At 36.8% G+C, this 22,880-nt stretch overlaps 2 protein-coding genes and 1 pseudogene across 9 annotated transcripts; 2 read left to right on the top strand and 1 right to left on the bottom strand.

Annotated features, from left to right (window-relative positions):
• Positions 1-1,446: 1,446 nt before the first annotated feature.
• Positions 1,447-16,687, bottom strand: LOC146139657 (ubiquitin carboxyl-terminal hydrolase 7-like). 7 transcript variants are annotated; one of them, XM_083393083.1, is made up of 13 exons: positions 15,010-16,687; positions 14,427-14,597; positions 13,915-14,049; positions 13,438-13,542; positions 10,758-10,908; positions 10,387-10,593; positions 9,479-9,790; positions 9,081-9,215; positions 8,616-8,804; positions 5,466-5,630; positions 4,879-5,073; positions 3,600-3,692; positions 1,447-2,862 (listed from the first exon to the last, which is right to left on the bottom strand). In XM_083393083.1, the coding sequence occupies exons 1-13, from the start codon at positions 16,395-16,397 to the stop codon at positions 2,749-2,751; spliced, it is 3,360 nt and encodes a 1,119-aa protein (XP_083249209.1). In that variant the 5' UTR covers positions 16,398-16,687; the 3' UTR covers positions 1,447-2,748. The 7 variants fall into 7 exon arrangements, with proteins under 7 accessions (XP_083249209.1, XP_083249213.1, XP_083249214.1 ...); XM_083393087.1 differs by having other exon boundaries at positions 3,612-3,692; positions 5,472-5,630; XM_083393088.1 differs by having other exon boundaries at positions 1,447-2,853; positions 3,612-3,692; positions 5,472-5,630.
• Positions 11,004-12,883, top strand: LOC146139658 (uncharacterized; annotated as a pseudogene).
• Positions 16,688-20,603: 3,916 nt separating the features above from the next.
• LOC146139656 (uncharacterized) lies at positions 20,604-22,388 on the top strand. 2 transcript variants are annotated; one of them, XM_083392050.1, is made up of 3 exons: positions 20,604-20,937; positions 21,093-21,264; positions 21,906-22,388. In XM_083392050.1, exons 1-2 carry the CDS (start codon positions 20,618-20,620, stop codon positions 21,220-21,222), a joined length of 450 nt encoding a protein of 149 aa, XP_083248176.1. In that variant the 5' UTR covers positions 20,604-20,617; the 3' UTR covers positions 21,223-21,264; positions 21,906-22,388. The 2 variants fall into 2 exon arrangements, with proteins under 2 accessions (XP_083248176.1, XP_083248175.1); XM_083392049.1 differs by lacking the exon at positions 21,906-22,388 and having other exon boundaries at positions 21,093-21,886.
• Positions 22,389-22,880: the final 492 nt, after the last annotated feature.

The raw sequence follows: 22,880 nt of genomic DNA, 5'->3' as shown, positions 1-22,880 counted from the left end.
TTTGAATAAAATCTCTATAAACTTGAGCAAGGTAAAAGTGTCCACGATTATCTTTGAGTGAACTTTTACAACCGTGGCCTTTGTAACCTTTACTATTAGGGTATTAGGCTTTGGCCCCCTCAAATTAATAAATAGTTTGGGCACCCCGACTGTATTTTGGGTATTTTACTGAAATGGAACTGGAACAGCACAATCAACTTAAAACATGTGGGAAATTGTAATATGATATAATGGTCTCTAATCGTACACAAATAGTTTTATCATGAAGCAAAAATCAGATTCTTCAAAGTTCACAAATGCCTGTTGACACCCTTACCTATTGGTCACACCAGGGCGCCGCGGCAACCTGGTTGAGAACCACTGACCTATAGTGGTTAGTTATTCCCGTGCGTTTCACTTGTAGGAACGATGGTTTTAGGATAATTTTTCTGAAACCTATTTTTTTTAGTTGAAGCATTCAAATTAACAACTTGGTTTCTAATGAATTCCATATTGGTTATAAGCAGGGCTTTGATTCCGGATCCCCGGAGCATTTTTAATGGAGCAGGAGCTCTGTCCAGTGGTTTAAAAAATAGCTCCGGCTCCGATGTATTTCATAAGATGCTTTGCTACAACTTATGGCTGAATTCACAAAATTAACAGCAACCCTTCACAAAAAAAGAATTGTTGCTTCTTTGGCGCCACCTTTTCTAACTAACCATTGTGGTGTTTTGTTTGTGGTTATTTTGAAACGCTAGATCAGTGGTTCTCAACCGGGTTGCAGCGGCACACTGGGGTGCCATTTCTAATGCTCAAGGGTACCGAGAGATATTTGAGAATCTTTATGAATCTGATTTTTGCTCAACTCTTACAATTTTTTTGTAAAGATTAGAGTGAAATAAACCCAATTATAATTTCCTATGTTGTGTAGAGTTGATGTGTTTCGTTCTAGTTCCGTTTGTGATATTCCAGTGAATTGCCAACGTAAAAATCTTGTAGGGGTGCCGCAATCTATTTGTTATTTTTGCGGGGTGTGAAAGGTTGAGAAACACTGCGCTAGATATTTCAAATTAAGCGTTCATCCTTGAACCTCAGTTTTTGACATAATGAAGCCGGAGCAGTAAGAAGCTTCGGAGCTGGAGCTGGAGCTAACCTGTGAAGGCTGTGATAAAAGAGAGCTCCGGAGCAATTTAACATTTACGCCTGCATCAAAGCCCTGGATATAAGAGAACAGTCGCCATACCGAAATATGTCTTTTGTATTTTCGACCTTGGCGTCCCACCTGGAATGCCATTACTTCGGGCAGGTCCGGAACCACTTACGATATGCTCTTTAATTCGGCATTTTTTTTGACTTTAATTAATATCTGACACATTCACTTGTATGAAAGACGTCGACAGACCTTTTACAAGTCTTTGTTTCTTTCAGTGTAAGTAGCTCCTCGTAGTTCAACATTCAATCTTTTTTCAAAGCAACAAATTATATTTAGTGGCCATTTTATGCGAGGGTCACGAGATACGAGCTAATAAACGCTCCGGATGACTAACTTTCTCCAAGACACGAGTAAAAAGTGTACGCAGGATTTTTTTAATTTGATAAATCTTCTAAAGCTTTTCTAATTTACAATATTTCAGCTGGTGGGCTATAGGTGTATATTAAACGAGAGCAAGTCGGATTTAAAGTTGCCAGAAATTACTTCCAGAGGCCTCGTTTGTTCAGAGTAGATAGGTACACAATATATGTTGAAAAGGGAAAAACAACGCATCAGCCCATCCCAGGAAATCACACACACGACTATACTTCTGCCAGTAAACAAGCGATACACTTAACTTTACCGGGCGGTTTGTACAGTAAATCCAACAGGGGCCCGTAGATCAACAACCCATTTCAGGGTAGAGTGGGGTGGGGGGCAACACGGTAAACTAGTACACACACACATGCGATTAGGAGAAAAATAGAATCGAGAAGTCGGGGCGAGAGAAAAAAAAACTAACAAACAGCATCGCAAAAGACAGAGAATTGCCTACGCCACGCGTGAAGGTGGTAATAAAAGTGTCCAGCAAAAAAAAACGAATCATCGGTTATTAAGCGACGTGTGGTGAATGTCCAGCGAAAGTTAGAAAAGCTGGCAGACTCTCCAAAGCGAATAAAACTTCGTGAACTTTGTCAACAAAGCCAGGTGACTTTATATGTGCAAGAGGTCGCGACGCGGTGAACTTCGTCTGGTTCGTAATGTACAGCCATGAACTAAACGTGCACTGAAGTCAATTTTTCGGCCGAGTTGCAAAATCAGCTCGTTTGGAACTCTTTAGCGCGCGCTTGGCGCTGTGAAGCTTAGCGAGAAAGGCCTTTGAAATACGATTCGTTTAACTTTATATCATACACAGTTCACGCGCAAACCGCTAGATTTGGTTGCGGCCAGGTTTAAACGACGAGGAAAGAACAGATGCGAAACAACGCCTGAAAAAATGTATTGCCTTTTTAACGTTTTTTCTTATCGCTGGCGGGCAGGGAGCCTTAAATAAATAGGAACGCACAAATAGTATTGGTGAAAAAAATCGGACAGTCGAAACGACACGTAACTGGTCGGCGCGGACACAGGCATGGAGAAAAAGAGAAGGAGGGATAAAGACAAGAGTTTAGTTTTAGACAAAGGGAAGCCAAAACGAGAAATGATTACTATTTTTATATACGCGGTTACACACGGGTTCATCGTTTCTGTGGGTTAAGAACACACAGCGACAGTGACCGTAAGTACATGTTAGCGGATCAGTTGTGGATTTTGATAGCCTTCTCCTGGTAGCCGAATCTGTTCTGGTGCCGCTTTGAGTTCTTGTTAAGGTGGTCCAAGCCGATCCAAGCCTTGTTGCATAGCTTTGAGCTCTGTTGCAAAATGTGAATTGTTACACTTATGCACCAAAAAGGCCCTTTCAAGACGTTAACATGTCTTGGAATAGAAAAAAGGATAACTAAGACGTAGAAGGTTTTTATGGCAATATCAGCAAGTGTTCCCAACATTTCCCGTAAGAGTTACATAAAACGTGTCCTCGAATATTAAATTTGCGTACAAGAATTTTAGTTTAGATAAGATAATTAAATATGTTAAGTTCGAGAATAAAAGAGAGAATAAAACGATATCACTGAACATTGATCTATACTTGATGATAAGAATGGCCAATTGCACACTTAACAAACGAACTAGTCAAGCAGCCAATAATTTACATACAATGGCAATGCGTAGTCAGAATCATTATTTTCTTTTTAATTTTTTAACGCGGAGCCCTTAAACATTTTTTCGATCCTTTTTTCAGGAATTTTTTTTTATTAAATAATTTTCTTTTAAAACTTTGTTTTTAAGTTACACACCAAGATTAAATTAAGCTTCATGGACCCCTTATAACTAGTCCACGAACCCCCAAGCCAAGGAAAGAGTCCGTGGACCCCAGTTAAAGTACCCCGCCTTAATCGAAAAATATAAATAACAACCCGTTTTCGTCTAAAACCTATATGCAGCCACTTTTTTTTAAAAAACAACCACTTATGAAGTTTGCGGTTTTCGGAATAGCTCTTTATGGCAGACTCGACAGACAACATAAAAATAATAAAAACTATGTTGTCACCTCTGCGCTTACCGGACTTGACAAGGGAGCCGGCGGCGGCATGACGTCTTTAAGGTTGATCGTGATGTCCATTTCTTCCGACATGTATTTAACCTGAAAGAGAAGGCAACTGTTTAAAATTTGCTCGGCACTTCTTTCGAGTCGGTCGACGGCCGTTAAAGCTTGTTTAACAATCAACCTAAACGTTTGCTTTTAAGCAGTTCGTTTCGACATTATTCCTCACGGTTAGCTTTAGCTTAAACAAATATTTTTGCAGCTCACTTGAACTACACCATCTGACCTTGTGACCAACTTTTAATTAGGATATAATTAATGGCTAAAATAAGTTGTGGTGACTAATTAATGTAAATAACACAGGCAATTGACGAATAACTGGTGAAATAATGATAATTTTTTGAACCGCTGAAAGCAAATTCAATACGGCAGTCTAATTTAACAGGTTATAGCTTCCATTAGCCGTAAACAACGGGCAACTCGACTCGATCCTTTCGCTGTAACTGTGTATTTTATGCTCTTTTTTAATGTCTGCAAAGTGCGCAAAAATAAATAGAATCTTGAATCTTATAATTAAAATAGCTCAGAAAAGTAACGGGCCATCTGAAAGAACTTCGCGACCTAGCGGTTTAAAAGCGCTGGTTTAAATTGTATTGTTCGGTGCTGGAATTAATTTAACACGAAATAATTATTGCAGGAGAAAAAATCTAACCTAGCCCTGGACAAAGAACAACAGGGAATGATAAAAAAGTTGGCAAACACACTGGCGCATCATCATTATTAAAAAAATCATTGCACTTAGCAGAAAAAAGTGCTGCTCAAATTTTGCTTTTGGCCAACAAGATGCAATAAAATCAAGTGCTAACGAGGTTTTAAAGGGAGTAGGGACAAGCAGAGATAACACTGACAGAAAATTTGTAAAAAAAAACAGTGAATGAAAAAATGATCAAAAGAAATCGTTTTTGTTATTTAAAAAAGGGTGATGCACCGATCAAAATTGTTTTCTTTCCGAATTTTTACGCATCAATAGGCATCAAAAAGCAACTATAAGACAGGGTCGAGGGCACGTCATTACTGATGAATATGCTGTCGCTGCCAGGCATTGTTTCGATTGTAAAATTGCTCTTCCAGCAAACATTTAAGTGCCAACGTTTTGATTACCCATTCGGGCAATCTTCTTCAGGGCGATAAAATTGCAAAACGTTGGCAGTTTAATAACATTTTGCCGGAAGAGCAGTTTTACAATTGTCATTACTGAAGTTATTGGGGACAACAATAAACGCACCTGTCCGTTGACGACAACCGCGATCTTGTACTTGTCGAAGATGTTGTCGGAGATGTCCATGGCCTTCTGGATGCGCTCCTTGATGTCGTGGAATCGCTCGCCGGTTCGGATCTTGATGAGGATGGGCGTGCCGAACGTGTTGTAGATCTCCTTGTGGAAGTGCACAGTGCAAATCAGTACCTCGTCGTCGCCGATCTGCAAAACAAAAGGCTCGGGCTAACGTTCGGACTGTAAAGCATGGGCAGTTGAGATGTACCATATTTTTCTTTTAATTCTGAAAACTAGGGCATTTTTTTTAACTATAGGGCGATTTTTTTTCTTATTCTGATAACTAGGGAGACTTGGCGAGAAAATCAGAATTATGTCAGAATTTATTATTATAATTGGTTTATTATTACTCATATTTTGTTTTTGCTTGAGACAGTTGTGCATCTCTGATATGGACAAATGTATTGAACAGAATTAGTTATGTCTTTTTTCAGACAAATATATTGAACTGCATTTTTGTTGTTGTGTCATGACGTTATAAAATAGTTACGTCCTAAAAAAAACACACAAAAAACAAATCAAAACGAGCTCGGTCTTACACTCACTTCTTTCTGGTCATCGGGCACGATCTCGATGCGGTACAAGCGCGCGGTCTGGCCGTAAGGCGTCAGCTCCTCAAGAGGCTTCTCGCGTCGTAGGATCTCGCATATCTTGTTGCCTGCCACCTCGAGAAGACGCAACTCGCGACTGTCGTCTATGTTCAGCTGCAAAACACAAGAAGGACGGGTCTGAAAACTTGTAGCCGAAGCGGTTTTCGGGACTCTGCACCCAGTAGGTTCTGGGAAGCTTTTTCAAAGGAACATAGACGCCTAGTTTGGGAGACAAGGATGCGAACAATGTTTGTGAGAGACGGGGATGGCACATTTTTTGAACATTGTGAAAAACAACGCCATACCACCTGTCGGAGTTTGGGGTTCTTAGGGGTGCCAAGACAAGAGCATCCCTAGTGAAAACTTTGGGTGCTCAGCCTCCCTAAAACAATGATAGATCTTCCTGTAAAATCCTTTATATTCCTGTTCACGCTTACGTTTTGGCCTACTTTTTTCCATCAGTCAAATTTTTACTTCAACTTAAAATACATTTTTATATTTTTACCACAACTTTTTAGTAAGTATTCTGTGACGTCATGTTTAGTAAGTATTCTGTGACGTCATGTTTAGTATCAAAAACAGGTCGGCATTAATGCATAGGGTACGGTGCTCGCTATACAACGAGCATATACGATTATGCGTGCACAGCTATACCGGGCCATTTGCGCGTATGAATTTGTTTCTCGCGCACTTGAAATGAGTTACCTGTCGAGATTCAGCAATAAAACTCGACAAAACTTGTAACCATTAATAGAACACAGAAGTTCGCAGAGGCTATGTGAATTGTTGGTGTACTTCGTGCGTTGTGGATAACATTCCATAGCAAATTTATTTAAAAAAATTCCAATTCGTGCAGCACCCTGCCAACTCACCTGTCGTGCTACATTAAGCTAAGTTTTGTTTAGTAGGAAAATACTAAAAGTGGAACAATTTATGGGGTGTCGAAATTTGCGAACGATTGAAAACAGGCCTAGGAATAGAATTGTTCAAATGAGAATATCGGATCCCGGCGTATTCGAATCAAACCCGGCGTTTAAACACAACTCGTAACTTCAGCTCGAACACCAATTTAAGTCGTTTTTTTTTTCAAGACAAGCTTGTTTTTTTGTTTTGTTACTATGTGTATATGGTAGTTTCGCTCTAAAAGATTACTTTGCAAAACTAAATAAGGATTAAGTGTTTGGAAACCTTCTTTTTTTAAAGCTGGATTTTCTACGAAATACTACCCTAGTAAAATATTACATCTATACGAACAAAAATCACTGGAGTAAGTTCACAATATGGTTTGACATAAGAGACAAAACTAAGGGCAATACAAAATGTGGCCATTGCATCTCATCAATGCGTGACAAAAAGTGACTTTAAAAATGTTGCGTCAAACTTCCTAAATCAAATAGTAACCTAAAATTAGGGACGAGTAGTTTGACGCCACCTATTCAATTCGATAAAAAGTTAACCTATAAATATACCACGCAAAGCAGAGTTTAAGAAAGAGTTTTGACTTCTGCTGAATGACCTTTAACAACGCATTAACCCGCATACACATATCGATTTTTGTAACATTTAGACGACCGCAGAAAATGTTTTTTTTAAAAGACCACATTTTCTAACTATATGTTTAACAGCAGGCCACTTTGGAAATCGATTGGCGACGAAAAAAGTGGGGATAGCTAAACAATACATTTACTTGCGCCGCAAAAATCTCTCGGTAAATCATTAACATCAACATAGTGCTTTACGCCAAACAGGCACATTAAAAACAAGATTTACGGTCGGGTCGTTTTACTGAGTCACCGCAAGACCATTGCTTTTTTAGCCTATTTTAACCATTGCCTAGTTGGCTACCTGATGTGTAGTGAATTTTATTTAGCATAGATAACACGAAATCAATAGTTAAATATTTTTCTTCGAGTCTTAATCTTAAGGCCAAAGTTAAATTTTAACTGCAGTAAAAGGTTTTAAAGACACGTCATCAGTCAGAGTTTTTGTGTTCCACCTAAATCCGCCTCATATCGTCAAGCTGCTCTTATTCAATCAACCATGCAACCACTGCATTTTAGAAATAATTTACACTCAATTTTTAATTATGAAGAGGTTCTTCTTACAAATGTTGTGTTTAGCGCCGACGTTTTGATTACCTACACAGGTGATCTTCTTCAGGGCAAAAGACTAGTAACTTTACAGAAAGTTATAAATGAAGTGAGGAAAAGACAAAACAAAAGACCAAAAAAAAAATATATATATATATAACCTTCTGTAAAGTTACTAGTCTTTTGCCCTGAAGAAGATCACCTGTGTACGTAATCGAAACGTCGGCGCAAAACACAATATTTGTCAGAAGAATCCCTTTACAATTATATAATGCCTGGCAGCAACAGTATATTCACTCAGTTTTTAGTTTGTTTCTAATAATAAAAAGACAAAGCCGATCGGTCGATTCAGTCATGCGAGCCAAAGCCACTTCTTACGTCAAAAGAATTACAAAAACAGCGCTTCGATTGCTCTATATGCCTGTTGTCGGCATAGGCTCTGCTGCGCCTAAGCTAAACTTCACCGGGCCCATAATGTGGCCGTGCTAATTCATTGTGCGATCAATGCTATACTTCAGTGGTTTTCAACAGGAAAGCTGTTCCTAAAGATGAAGGGTATCAAGAAATCAGCATTAATGATAGTAAATACGTCGCAATATAATTATATTTTCAGTGTAGATAAGCATAAATGGTTGCAAACCTTTGCAATATAACAGTGTTTTTCGTTTCACTTAGGGTAGACCTCCAAAAATTTTAGTGGCGCACTGGCGCACCTGGTAAACTAAGTAAGCGCAATAAAAAGTATACGGTGACGATTTTATTACTAGGACTTTTTGTCTCATAATCTTTAAAGAACTGTGTGACCTCAATATCAAAAGGAGAAAAATATATAAACATAAATCCTTTAATAAGCCCCACAGCACGAAACAATTATGAATTTGACAAAATAACACACAAGTAGCAGCCAATCTAAATACAAAACATATTGTTTTATTAATTTTACCATTTGCATGCGCGTACCTGACAGCCTCTATGGCGCTAGACTGTTAAAAAAACGATAATTGCCCACCTTTTTCCGGCACTCTTCGAGCACACTGGCGACGCAGCTTGTCCGGTTTGGGTAGAGCACTATCTCCTCTTCTTTTAAACTTGGGCTGACGAATACGCACTTAAACTGGCGCTTGGTCTCAAACTCGTCCACCTTCATGGTGAGTTGCTGATAGTAGAGGCGCTTGGCCTGCTTTCTCGAGCCGTAGATCTGAAAGTTGTGTATAAGGCTTTTACCCAATGCATGCGAGACGGCTTGGATTTTTAAACTGCCGACGTCTGTAATTATATATTCTTTATTGTGTTTTGCTTAAAATATGTCAGGAATCGGAATGTAAACTGGTATATCCACATTGTCATTGCTGGACAAGCTTTGAATTTTTTTGGGTGTTTGAAAGGGGCAATATTAGTTTAAGTAACTTTTGAGCTAACATTTAATTAAAATCTACGAGAAGTGTACTTTTCAATGTTATTAAACATAGCTGACCTGAAGGAGATCTTTCAGTTGGCCGTCAAAGCTTGATCTGATCACACTTCCGGCCATGTCTCTTGCTGTCTGCACCCTGAAGAACTGGAGCATCATCGGATCTGTATCCAGTCTTTCTGCTACACGCTCTGCAAACTAAATACAGCAACATTTGTTAATCAATTGCCAACATATATTGTGTGTTATGCTAAAGTAGACTAATGCTATTAGGGTTGAAATAATAATTCAGCCAACAACAACGATTTGTTTGGTTGTTTATGAGACAAAATTTTGTATACTATCATTCAAATGAAACAGAACGCTTGGTGAAGCATTTGTAAATGTGTCACAGTGACAAGTTTTTATCTATTTGCAATTTAGATTTAATTTAGGCAGCACAAAATAAAAAAAAATCCTACCTGGCCATAAGTCCAATTGCGATTCAGAGAGACAACAAATCCGGGATCGAGTGGGTCATTTTTGTCGCAAAGCAAAACATCTACGCGGTAGAAAATATCCAAGAAAAAACGAATGGCGTCCGGAAGACCAGGCAGTGCTGGCTGAAAGACGAGGATGTTGCCGTCCATTAGCTTGTCCATAACCTCACCCAACTGCCTATTTCGCTCATCGATCTTGCGCACGTCCGAAGAGCTGACCTCCTCGAAGAGAATGAGCGGGGTGTTTGGTTCGAGCCCCCCACGCTTACGAAGCTCCGGCTCAATGTCAATAACCTGAACAGAAATAGATGATGAGTTTGCCATTTTTTAGAGTTGGGGTCTTAAATTTTGGTTAATAGACTGATAGTATTTTTTTCAACTTATATGTAACAGCAAAAAATTTCTACTTAAGAAAATTAGAGTAGATTTTTACGAATTTAGATACTGTTTTTAAGTTACAAAATAATATGTTTTATTAAACAACATTTGCTATACAGCAAAATATGAAACAAGTTATATTGTAAAAGTCCAATATTTGCCAAAATAAACAGCCTTTTAGCATTATTAGGCCGCATACAGTCAAATGACCTTTTCCCCTTATTGCCGTACCACAAAAACAAATTAATTATTTAATAGTTAAGCCAATGGCAACCATTGACTTTTAGAAATTGTTCGTTCACCTGTGTATAAGCATTTATTAAGAATAAACATCAACTATAAGAAGTTCACATAGTGGAAATGTCCAAATGCTTTGCATTTGTCATAACACCTACTTCAATGTTGGCAAAGATACACAAAAATAAATGGAATCCTGATGATATAAACTCTACAAAATTTTGATTTCACTCAAAAATTAACATACTTAAAATTCAGAATAAAGTTTGGCTTACCTTGGTCCCTTCAATTGGTACAGTGGCATGGCCACAATAGGACAAGCTCTGTGTAAGAGGGTTGTACATCTTTAGGAATAGAAGAATGTCGCCTTGTGTATCAAAGGTTGGCAGGGTCGTTAGGGGCGAATCCGGGGCCAATGTCTCAAGCCAGAGATGCCAAGGGTTGTCATTCTCTGCAATTTCCTGCAGGGTTTTTCCATACGTCTGCTTGAGAGAAAATAACACAAAAACGTTCTGATTCTGATCACAGAAAACAACAGGTTTTAGTCCAAAACAGTTAAAATAGCACTATATTTCAAAACATTGCGGGTAAAACTTTATCCAAAGCATTTTCTGCCTTTAAGAAAAATACAATGAAACAATCTTACATCTCCAACATGCAAAAGAGCTGGTCTCCATGTGGTGTTGGGTCTTTGACTAAAAAGCCAAAGTCGAAAGTGGTTCTTTGGAAATCCGATCAACTTTGAGATGAGGCTGATCAAATCGTCATAGGAAGCTTGTCGCAAAATCTTCAAATGCCTATGTGATGGAAAATAAAAAAGTAGGTTTTTGATTTTAAGGGAAAAATGTATCGACAAAATTTCTTCAAATATTCCGCTGTACAAAAGGTTATCATGTCTCATGGCACTTTTCACCACAAGCATGTATGTGTAGAAGTAAGTTTTGAGGTTTGCAGGTGTAACACCATTTAAAAGTAATGTTTTAAAGTTCAGGATCATTCCACAACTGAACCTTTGTATGTGATTGAGGCTGCTAGAATTTTACTACTTCAGTGTCCACACAAAATGCTGTAAAAAATCCACCACCGCAGAATGAAAACTGACATAAGGGTTTTAAAAATGGAAAAATCCAGCATATCTTTACTAGAGACCGACCGCTATCAAAACCATTGAAAATAATACACTACATAACATTTAGCTTATCTACGAATTTAATCATACATCCCTTTTCCTGCTTATTAACTTAGCATGATGTAAAAAACTGCAAACCAAACACTATCAGTCAGCAATAAAAATAAAAAATATGACAAATTTAAAAACTTTAGGAAATTTGTTTGTTTTAAGGCAAAAATTTAACATATATATCAAAGCATAATATCAGCAATACTAATGGTACAAAATTACTGATACCAATTTATTGGTAAGGTAAGAGTAAAATTTTTGGCTGATTTTATCTTTCTTTAGGTAGTCATAAATATTACCTTTTATGAAATAGGTTCTTTTACTGACATGAGAGTTCCTAAAATTACACAGGCCAACAATTTTTTTTAAAAGCATGATATGTTGGATCGATTTAGGGGTATATCAGGGCCACTGAGTCCGAAAATGCCATTACTTTTGTTGAGTTGGCTCTAGTTTTTGAGTTATTGCTTCTTCCTACATACATCATGACAAAATGTATAATGAGTAACATAGGATAATAAAAACTGAAGCCATGTGAAGCAGCTATTTAGTTTTGCCCTAATGTTGAGTTGTCTGGCACAAATTTCTCGCTTATGAGGTAAATAAGGCCTTAGATTAGTTTATATCCTCTCCACATAAAGCACTAACATGAGCCTTGTAGTGCACTGAAAAGGCAATAGTTAGTTTTATTCTGAAAGTTATCAGTTAAAGGCTATTTTCCTAGTTCGTTATTTAGGTTTATCTAAAGAAGCGTCTAAACTGCTGGCTTCTCGCCTCCGGTGTTATAACATTCTTGTCTTTAAAGTAACACTACTAAAGCATAACTGGAAGATATGCGTTAATTTTAAAATCTTCCGACTTTCTCTTAGGGCATAAAAAAAGGCGGCTACACCATGTATCCCTGCTTTATTTGTTACTGGGATAGTCGGGCCACTGATCAACACTGGATTAAAATGGAATGGCCCATACATGAATAGCTTTCGCGCGGAGATAAAAACATGTAAATAACCCTTTATCTGTCGCAATCGCATAATTTTACCCCCTTGCACATCAAAATAAGTTTGAAGAAACAGTTTGTCAATGCCCTAGAAAGATGGTGCTTGTTTTGATTACCTGTGCAAAGTATTTTCTGGTCTTTGCATTGTAAAGCTGAAAGCAAAAATTTTTTTAAGAGCCACAAATACTAAAATTAATTAAAGATCACGTTTTTCCATCACATATGACCAAGGTTGAGGCAGCCTGGCACTCTTTCGTTGTAGTTGTAAAATGATTTCTTGGAAACACAAAAGCAAGCAACTATGTGGATCTCGTAGAAGTGATGCTTACGAACTTTCAATCTCTTGGATGAAGGATGAACATAAAAGTTTACTATCTGTTCAGTCACTTATATTGCTTTCCTAAAAACCTCGGAAATATGAGTGAGGAACAAGGCAAGATATCAAATAATGGAAAAGAGACACCAAGGACCTCAATATAAATGGGAAACTCAAAATATGACAGACTACTGCTGATGCCTAATGCGAAGCTGTCCACAACAATACTACAGGTGAAATTCGAACAAGAGGGTTTTCCTGCAGATGATTTCAAGCTAATTTGAGTAAATAACTAGAGTTGCATCTAAGAACTTTACTAATAAGGCATATCCTGAGATGGATATATTTCTTCGTGAAGTGTTTTGCTTTAAATACTCCATGATAAATGGAAAAATGGATTGCTTGTTCATTTGGTCTGTTTTTACAAATTGTCGTATTTTTAACAAACCAAATTACTGCTATTTATTGTTCACTTCCGAGCAAGTTTTATTGTGGTATAGAAAGCTTAGTCTCGAGAATCTGATGAAAATAGTAGCAAATTTTCACAACCTAGTTTGTAATATATTATTGCTCATCTTCACTATTCTAATTTTTTTAATTGTTGTTGGCAAATGTTTAAGCAGGTTGAATAATATTAAAAAAACAGCTTACTTGAATAGGGTTTAGGTTAATCAATAAGTAGGCAACAATAAATTAGAGCGAAAAAGTCCATTAATAGATAGGCATCAAATTACACAGGAAGCCTATCTGAGCAAAGTCGGTGTATTTGTGACATCTTTATTTAGTCAATGAATAGTTAATTATCAGCATAGCATACCAGCATCACAACTTACCTGGTCATGTACGATCTGTCGAAGTCAAACAAGTCCTCTCCCTGATGCCCACAGAACATATCCTCTGTGATGAGGTTTACTGCCATGTAAAGATGTGCCTCCGCCCTGTAAAATAAAAAAAACACACAAATATAAAGTTTATTACACGTTAAACATACAGCTCTGTGTAAAAAGTTGAACATGTTTTATTGCATGCATATAAATTCCACACATTCCTTCCTCTTATTTTACAAGTTATATAATTACTTTATATCACAGGAGTTACATTTAACAGTAAATGTCTATAAAAAGCAGTGCATAACCAACAAAAGTTACTACATATATATGCCTAATATTTATACCTATGCCGCTATGCCCGAGTAATATAAATGTGTAGATATCATATATGTACATATATTATAAACATCTTTCTGTATATCAAATTATTTACATTCATTTCAGTATATCAAGTTTAGTCTGAAAGTCTAGGAGAAATACCTTTCTTTGCGTCTGAAGTTTTCAATTTTTCTTTCTTCATTCAGACGGTGCATGAGCTGATCTGGTATGTCATCATCAGCGACTGGGCACAGTACTTCCTTGAGTTTGTTCTTTCGAATATACACCAGCATATATCTGTAAAGGCAGGAACAAATGTATATATACATCTACAATTGTCCTCTGTTAAGGTAAAATCAACAGGTAACACTTCACAGGTACAAAAACGCCAAGCAACTACTACAGTTCTGCACTTAACCTATATATTTATATTGACTAATCAATCTAAGGCTGCTGGTTTTAACAAAACTATTAAGCAACACAAACAAATTTGGATAAACCATCTATACCGGAAAAATTCAGCAACATGTGACACACAGACACTCAGACAGTGGTTAATATCGCAAAACCGCACAGTAACAAAGCTAATAAGCAACCTTTCATGAAAAACCTGTTGTGATAGTTCATAATTCAAAAAAACACTACCATCACTGATTTATATAATATATACTTACGCATTTGTAGAGTTTCTTCCAATAAATGAATCATCTCCGACACCTCCAAAGCTTCCATGGAAGGCTTCTTTCTTGCTGCACCGTGACACAACATCATCGTCAAACTTGCACCATTTTCCATCACCTTTGGGGTTTAAGTAAGCCACATAGTGTCCCCCATGATTGTCACCACTGAAATTTTAGAATAAACATATGATATGTGAAAATATTAAGGAAAAAAATCAAGTAATTTGTTACAATTGTGAAACTTTCTAAAGGTGTTTTTTCATTTTTGGCAAATAAGCAAAATTAATAAGTTGAAACAGACAAATGTAGTAGTTTCAAGGTTGTTGAAAGTCAAAATTCAGCATTACAAACGATAGTAATTTGGATAGTTAATTCCCAATTTTCTGAGAAATGTCTATTTCAAGGTAGAAAACAATGCATTGGTTCAAAGCACTATGGCTGAAATGCACAAATTAAATTTGTAGCGGTTCGGCACAATCCACCCTAGAATGAAACAAGTACCAATACTAGATATTTGTTAAAATTTGAAGTGAACAATTAACATATACATTTTAAGCACACCCTTTTCCATACACACCTGTGGACAAGTATTGCATGAAGAATATATATTGCAGGGTCATTTTCATCTGGTGATTCCATAAATTCGTCAAGATTTAGCTGTTCTGGAAACTCATACCGGTCGTTAGTCTTGACGTACATGTCGGCCACAGGGTCATACTGAAACCTTAACAGCTGCAGATGCAAAACAGGGGGGAAATACTTGAAAATAATTCCTTTCTCTGCATCCTGCATTCCAAACTGTCCGGCATCAAACTTGTTGTCTCCATCCAGGTTGTCGTGCTTGATGTAGTTGCGGAATGACTCCTGCACATCCTTGTTTCCCTTGACAATAAGCTGAACGTCGAAAAACGATTCTTCCCTGCTGGAGACATAGTCAACGTGCTTGCATTTTACATAGGATTTAAACTTCCCTTCAAGAAGTTCTGGAATTGTCCCTTCCACACAGGTGCCCTTCATTTTTAGCTCTACGTTGTCAAGCAAAACCCTACAGAGTTCCTGCACATCATGCTGCATGAAAGAGTCCAAGGTTTCCCAGCCAAAGGACTTGGTGAGTTTCTTGGTGCCAACCGGTTTATCATTGTTCTGCAGCTCATAAAAGACACGCTGTAATGCCAGTGAAACGCTTTTAAGTGAATCATCGGTTTCAGTGGGCATCATGTAGACCGCACGCCGCAACTTGTTGGTGAAGTACAGTGTCTGTAACAAACTGTTCATGTAGCAAGTTGCTCCTTGATTCTTCAGGCCAATGTAGCCTGTTAACTTGCGGCTATCCCAGGCGAGACCATGTGGTGCATCTGCAAAAACATGAACCTCAAACGTCATCTTTTTGTCAGATGTCATGTAGCCTTTTTCTGGATTGACGACATCGGCCCACGGAAGAAATGTACTGAAGCCCCAATCATTTTCCTTACAATAAAACACATGGTCGATTCTTTTCTCAATCATCTCAATGCCCTCTTTGGCTGGCAAAATTCGTAGCTCAGCTGAACCGTGACAGGACCAGGATGTTGAATCGTTTTCTGCGTTGCATTGCAGAAAGTATCCAAGACTTCGCACAGTTGCAGCCCTGTCGTGGCCTTGCCTCGGCATAACCAAGATTTTCCAAGGCAACCCACGTACATATGTTGAAGGGCTGGTAACAGACTCATTTAACTTATGAATGTTCTCAACAGTATAGGAGAAAGTTGCTTCAGAGCGATAAAAACCTAAGGTATCATCTTCTTCAGTGATGTCGTCTGACTTTGAATCTTCATTTTCAGACATTTCCCCATTTACCATGCTGGTGTCATTCGTGACTGAACCCTCCTCTGTTTCCATAACCTCAGTGGCTTCAGTGTCCGTTAACTCCGGCATGCCGGGAGTGTGTGGTGTTGCGGGATCTTGAGCTTTTGCCTCATCATCCATTACTCTGTATCTTGGTTCCAACCTTGGCACGCCACAAGTTTCCGTGTCCACTGGGACAGACACCTTACTATGCTTGCTGTTTATGTGCCCAATGATCGCAACTTTCAACAGAATTAGTGGTGTCCAGGTAAGTTTAATGTGCACAGCCTAATAATAGTGACGTTATTCCATATCATAACTGACAATGAAAATTAAAATATTAAGTTATAAAAAAAAATTCATGATAACTATATAGAACCAATTATAGACACATATTTCGCAACAGGTTTCGTTTATTGTGAGTAGCTCCATGATGGCAAGTTAAAAATAAGAGTAATGTCTCACTTTCATGCTTCAAAGCAAATCCTGAAGGATTTAAACAGAATTAGGATAAGATATACTAAAATAACTACAATTTTAGATATAGGAGAATTATTGTTTACCAGAATCAGGCCAGTTTAAAATCACACCAGTGAGCTAAAACTTGCTTATAAAATTTTGTCTACATATCTGCCAGATTGAAACGGAGTACTATACTGAAAACAGTTAACGCAACAAAAGTTTTGCGCGTTTGAGCGATTTGTCGTGGCTTACCGCATTTTACAATGCGGCCCAGCGGAATACTGTGCGGGGGACAAGCCTTAGTTTTTAACCTGGGTTGTCTGTAAATGACGTGTATACGCATGTATTTGCAAGTATATAACACCTTAAAAAGCTGACCAAGGGCATTGTTAACTGTAAAACCTAAATTATTATAATAAAATAATACAGTCATAAAGTTCACTTTTATTAAACTGGGCATTAAAAATTGATTTAAACAACAAAATATTTTACAGCATAAAACTTAATTTTGCTCTAAATCATTCCCTTTTTGGCAAGGAAGTCAATGTAAATTGTTTTTCTCTTTTTACTAATGTTGCTCTCATTCTTCAGCAAGGCTACCCTTTAAACAAATATTCAATTCTAATATACCCAAGGGTTATACTTCACAAAACAACTTTAAAAACATCTATTACAAAGAATCAAATGCAGCACAGGTCTAGAATTCTAACACAGCATTGAAAAAATTATTAAAGCAACACACAATTTTGGGCGCTGGTCTAGAATCCTACCACAACGTTGAAATAAATATTAAGCAATGCACAATATGTGGGTTAGGGTGTCGGTTAGTGTTTGGGTGTGGATAGGTCAATTAATATTGTTTAACACTATTACTAGACTCACCCAAACCCAAATGCTAACCGGCTCCTTCACCCAAATAATGTTCGTTGTGGTAGGATTCTAGACGAGCGCCCAATTTTGGGTTAGGGTGTAGGTTAGGGTTGGGTGAGGGTGGGTCAAGTAATTCTATTTAACCTACCCAAACTTGAATGCTAACCAGCACCCCAACCAACATAATGTTCATTGTTGTTGGATTACAAAACAGTGCCAAACAGGCAAATACTTTTTTAAAACATAATAATTTAAGATTGTTGTACTTTATTTAATTGGGAATATAGAACCCAATGCAAATATCGGTTATAGATAACAACACATTTAAGTCTTATTTATTGGCATATTTTTTTCTGATTAACCATCAGTCTAAATTTTATGCTTGTAGGCAATTATGGCTAAACACTCCAACTACCTTCAGTAAGTGATTTATTTATCAACATGGGGATCCTATAACGCGAAAAAAATATTGTAAAAACCTGCGGGCGCTGGTGTAGAATCCTATTACAGCGTTAAAACAATTATTAAATCAACGCACATTATTTGGGTTAGCGTTTGGATGTGAGTGCTGGGTTAAGTAAAATTATATATTTTATTTAATAATAATGATTGCCCATATTAAACCAAACGCTTACTCGCACCCAAACCCCATTGATATGCGTTGTGGTGTGATTCACACCAGCGCCAGTTTTTCCAGATATTTAAAATTACGTGTACGCGTGAACAGCTTTGCGGGATTAAGAGATTTACTGTTTCGCCATAAATTCCTACAAGGGTCATTTTTCGGAAAGTACCTAAATTGCCAAGAAAAATGAACTTTTAGCAAATCACAGGGAAACGGTTGTATGCAAAGCGAACATAAACATAACGAAGGTTATGGATTACGTTGAAATCAACAGATAGAGACAGGAACTGAGTTTGCATTATACAAACACAACGATTGAGTCTGCTTTAATTTGGTATATTCGGAAAAGGTATCATATTTTTTACTCGAAACTATTAGCTACATAGCTGCCAGTTAAAAAAACATATCGAAAAAGCGCCTTGATCAATCTTTTGACAGTTTGAGGGTGGTCACAGTAAAGCGATTGTGCCGATTATCAATCTACGAGGTCTAAATATTCTTTTTTTTACCCTAAACCACAACATAAGACTACTTAATTTTTTATTCGCGCTTTTAGGCCTCGTGGGATGCAACATGATGTTTGATTCGTTTTGCACGTTGTATTTGCACGGTAAATCTTTGTCTGACATAGGTATCAATTTCGCACGAATCGCGGGATATTGCGGTCATTTGGATTAATCTCCAAGACTTTTAATTTAAAATGAAGCGTTATACATAGGTCAATTTTGTAAGATGAATATATACACATAGATGCACAAAAACTGTGACCTAGCCCTTCTCAAGTTATTATTTGATCCAAGAAAACGGCTTAGGCCTACGTATTACAGTACATCGTGGTCTTCAACAGACTACTTGAATCAATCGATCAATTAAGTATATTCATGCAAGCCATGATAGAAAAACAAGGTTGAAACTCACACAGTCATATTAGGACTGACGCTCTATCAACTGAGCCACCATACATGGGCGGGTTTTTGTTTCGGAAAAAATAATGAAACTTTCTAGGGAAGACGTCACAACTAAGATGTGTTATAAACGTCAGTACGTGATCAAATAGGGGCTAATAGATCTTAAAAATTTATTCAAAACATCTGGTATTTTCCTGCGCATCCGTGCAAAAAACTTTCGTTCCGGGACGCATAATACCTTTCAGAGATAAACTCACAACAATACATAATAACGGAACCGCTAAAACAAGTAGGCCTACCTGTAACTTTTGGAAACCTGAGGGTATAGTTCGATGCAGGAATGCAACTAAAATCTAGTTTAATTAAATACATTTTAGATGCTGGTTATTCGTTTAACGCCGACCTAACTTATATTTTATGAAAAAAGTAATTCGCTGTTTACTGTTAGAATTCAATAAAAGTTACCTGCAGTTGTAAAAACACATTTGCCTTAAAATTAAAAATTGTCCCTTAAAGTTATATGCTTTACATATTTTGTCATGTGACCATATTGCTCAATGCTTAATCAATATGAGAGTTGTTTATTATGCAGTCTGGTATGACGTATCCTTTTTCATTTCAGTGTGTACAGGCTACGCGTGTACTGCACTATGACTGTACATTTTTGGTAGCTGACAGCCTGAATTGCAAACTAATTTCGACTCTGGTCAAGAATCCTACTACTATTTTTACAATAACGAAACGAGTTGTCTAAATTGAAATCGTAAGAAAGAAAGAAAGAAATATGGGAGAACGAATAATGATAATTTGAAGCACTTTTTAGCACCCCATCCAAAAACAATGTTAGGAATATAACCCCTGACGAAAATGTGGTAGGGTAATTGAATAGCGCCCCAATTTCTTAGAGCAGCTTTGAGCGCTGGTCTAGATTCCTACCACAACGAACATTATTAATTGGGTGAGAGTGTCTGAGCTAAGGTGCAGTTTTCCGCTAAGCCGCGGTCATAACCGCGCATTTCATGTAAAATCAACGCAAAATGCGCTCAGCCGCGAAAAATCACTCAAACATGCAAAACTTTTCGTCGCGCTAACGATTTTCAGTATAGTACTCCATTTTCAGTCGTGCAAATTTTGTTTTCGCCAATAACGTTATTATAGCCGCAAATTTGGATGGAAATGGTATTACAGCCGCGCAACTTAAAGCTGCAAAATTGTTTACCCTGCGCAAAAGTTTCCAATCTGGGGTTTGGGTAGGCCAAGTATTATTTTTAAATATAAATACCATAATACTTGAGATATTTGAACAGCAAAATATAAACTCAAACTAATTCTATAGCTGTTTACCAAACTATAAATTTAAAACTTCAGGACCAGCTCATATTTTTATATAGAAAATGGTTCAGTTATACCGTAAATTTTTCACAGCAAACAGCAACTGTTATATTACAGATTATCATTTATTGCACTTTTTATTACAGGTTACTAGTGTTACAAATATGTATCTCAACACTACATGTAGATTCCTGTTCTTCGCCATCTGTTTGGTGACTCTTTTGCATCTGTGTAATTCCGCGTCTTTGGGTTCGGAGAACAAAGCAGAAGATCTTGAGAAAGCTTCTCAAACAAACAGCACTATTAAAAAGAAGGCCGGCGTAACTATTGCCGAATACAATGAAACCATTACGCAACACAAACCATCAGATCACAAAATAACAGATTACATCAATAATAATATGCCAATGCTGAAACGAGGGTTTTATGTGTTGTTGGCAGTCACTATTATTATTGCACTGTATTTTGGAATTAGGGTTTACAGGTAATCAACTAGGATTGTTTATATTTTTTAGTTTATTATTTGTTTAAGGTGGCATCATAGTCTTTTAGGATGTATTTATAGTTGATACATATTTTAATTATATATATACTTAAAAATTTGAAGGAACGAAATTTAACATCTAATTATCTTAATAGAACTCGCAACAAAAAAGTCAAGAAATATGGACTTTTAAACAATTCAGGAGGTGAAACTATTGGTCTTCATCCTATTGATTCTGATTCGGATGATGATTATACAGTATTTGAAACCAAAACCATCCGATGATGTGTATCGCTTCAAAAACGTGTTCAGTGTTTCACCAGAATGGTAAATACATTTTAACTATCAACACAGCAGATTATATAAATTAGCTAATTGAGTGAAATAAACATTCACATGTGAGTAATTTCAATATATTTTAACAACTGTAAATTTAAGGGATGCTCTTTGTTGTTGAACGCAGCTTTGAATGTGTTACTGATTTATTTTTCTACAAAAACCTTGAAATATGACAATGTTGCAGAATTAGTTTTGCAATCGTTGTCCTATAACAGGGTTTGGCAACCTTTAGCATTAATAGACCCATTTGGCCTTGTTCTAGTAAAAATAAAACTTACTCTGAGCCACAACCAGGGGCAGATAAATAGATTTTAATTTGGAAAGGTTTAATTAGCATGCTGTTCTCCAACAAAATACTGTGCAAATATGCAACAGAAGTTGGGATCATCGTGTAAAGCGCAAAAAGGTCCCATTTTTTGGTTTTAATTTGAAAAAACTTTTACCGTACTCAGAAGGAAACTTTGATGCAAGGTTGACATAAAATATATAAAGGCTGTTGACTATATAGCTGAACGGCCAAACTTAAGTCACAGAAAAAAACTCACACCAACTGAAACAAATGTTACTGTACATTTCATGTAACCAGTTTAGTGAACCTAATCTATATTAATTCAACATATAATTTTTAGAATGCTGCCGTACATTGTTGCTGCGGACTTCAATAAAACAAACTCGTTTCTACCCAATTCTGTGTTTTTGGGAAACTGTTGTGTAGCTTTTTTTTTGTCAAACTAGCATCAAAACTTGCAGAGTTTGTCAGGTTCGGGTTCAGTTCTATGTTTGTTTCCGCTTGTTTATCCTATTTAAATTGCTTCAATTGTATGGCTAAAAAACTAGTTCCTCATTCTCAGGTTTACCAGCTTGTAGGGTTTGTTGCGAGGCTTGAATTTAAGCATAGGTGAAGTAAACAATTTGCTTGCCATTTAACATGTGTCTGTCACTGCCCTGTGCATTTCTTTTTGAAGCAATATGTGCAGATTTTTCCTGTAAAAAAAGGTTTTCGATAAATTGTTTGTGTTTCTTACTGTGAAAATGTTTTATTTGTACCAGTGTAAATTTTCTGCTTACATTTCGCATATTTTGCTCCTTTCAATACATATTTTTTACTTAAAGCAATGTATATTTACCTTTGAAGATTTATGTGACGAACTTAATTAAGGATAGTATTAAATTGTCTGAAATGCTAGATTTGACTATTTTACCATTTGTGTAAAAAAAATTTCGATTTTTTATTTTGACTACAATTTCAATTAAACAAAATTTAAAATGTTGCTTTTGTATTTTAATTAAACGTTTAATTCGTGTTTTACCGCTTGGTGCAATCGGTTATACCACCTGTGCAAAACGGTTATTGCAACAATTATAATTTTTGTTTCAACAAATTCGTGTTATTCTTTTTAATGTAGAGGCGCAATCATTATTCAAACAAGTTTGTATACGTTGGCCAAAGTCGAATTTGGCTGGTTGGCCAAAATATATTTTTGAATTAAAATTTTCCCACTTTAAAAAAATAAGATGTACATCACAAGCTATTTAATAGAACAAATACTTCTTGCTTTTACTAATATTAATAATGCATCCTGTTACTGCGAACAAATAACTTC

The sequence above is a fragment of the Ascidiella aspersa genome, chromosome 6 (genome assembly GCF_963924565.1).
Source record: "Ascidiella aspersa chromosome 6, kaAscAspe10.2, whole genome shotgun sequence".
Classification (NCBI taxonomy): Eukaryota; Metazoa; Chordata; class Ascidiacea; order Phlebobranchia; family Ascidiidae; genus Ascidiella; species Ascidiella aspersa.
Note: the sequence above shows the minus strand (reverse complement) of the source record. Positions and strands in the feature narration are given on the sequence as shown.

Bases quoted from the DNA above. Each gene is read 5' to 3' on its own strand.
- LOC146139657 (XM_083393082.1), bottom strand. From the start codon at position 16,397: ATGGATGATGAGGCAAAAGCTCAAGATCCCGCAACACCACACACTCCC. The intron at 14,050-14,426 runs GTAAGTATATAT...CTGCCTTTACAG, and splicing joins GGAAGAAACTCTACAAATGC to ATATATGCTGGTGTATATTC. The intron at 10,909-13,437 runs GTAAGTTGTGAT...TCCATCACATAG, and splicing joins GACAGATCGTACATGACCAG to GCATTTGAAGATTTTGCGAC.
- LOC146139656 (XM_083392050.1), top strand. From the start codon at position 20,618: ATGTATCTCAACACTACATGTAGATTCCTGTTCTTCGCCATCTGTTTG. The intron at 20,938-21,092 runs GTAATCAACTAG...TTATCTTAATAG, and splicing joins TTTGGAATTAGGGTTTACAG to AACTCGCAACAAAAAAGTCA.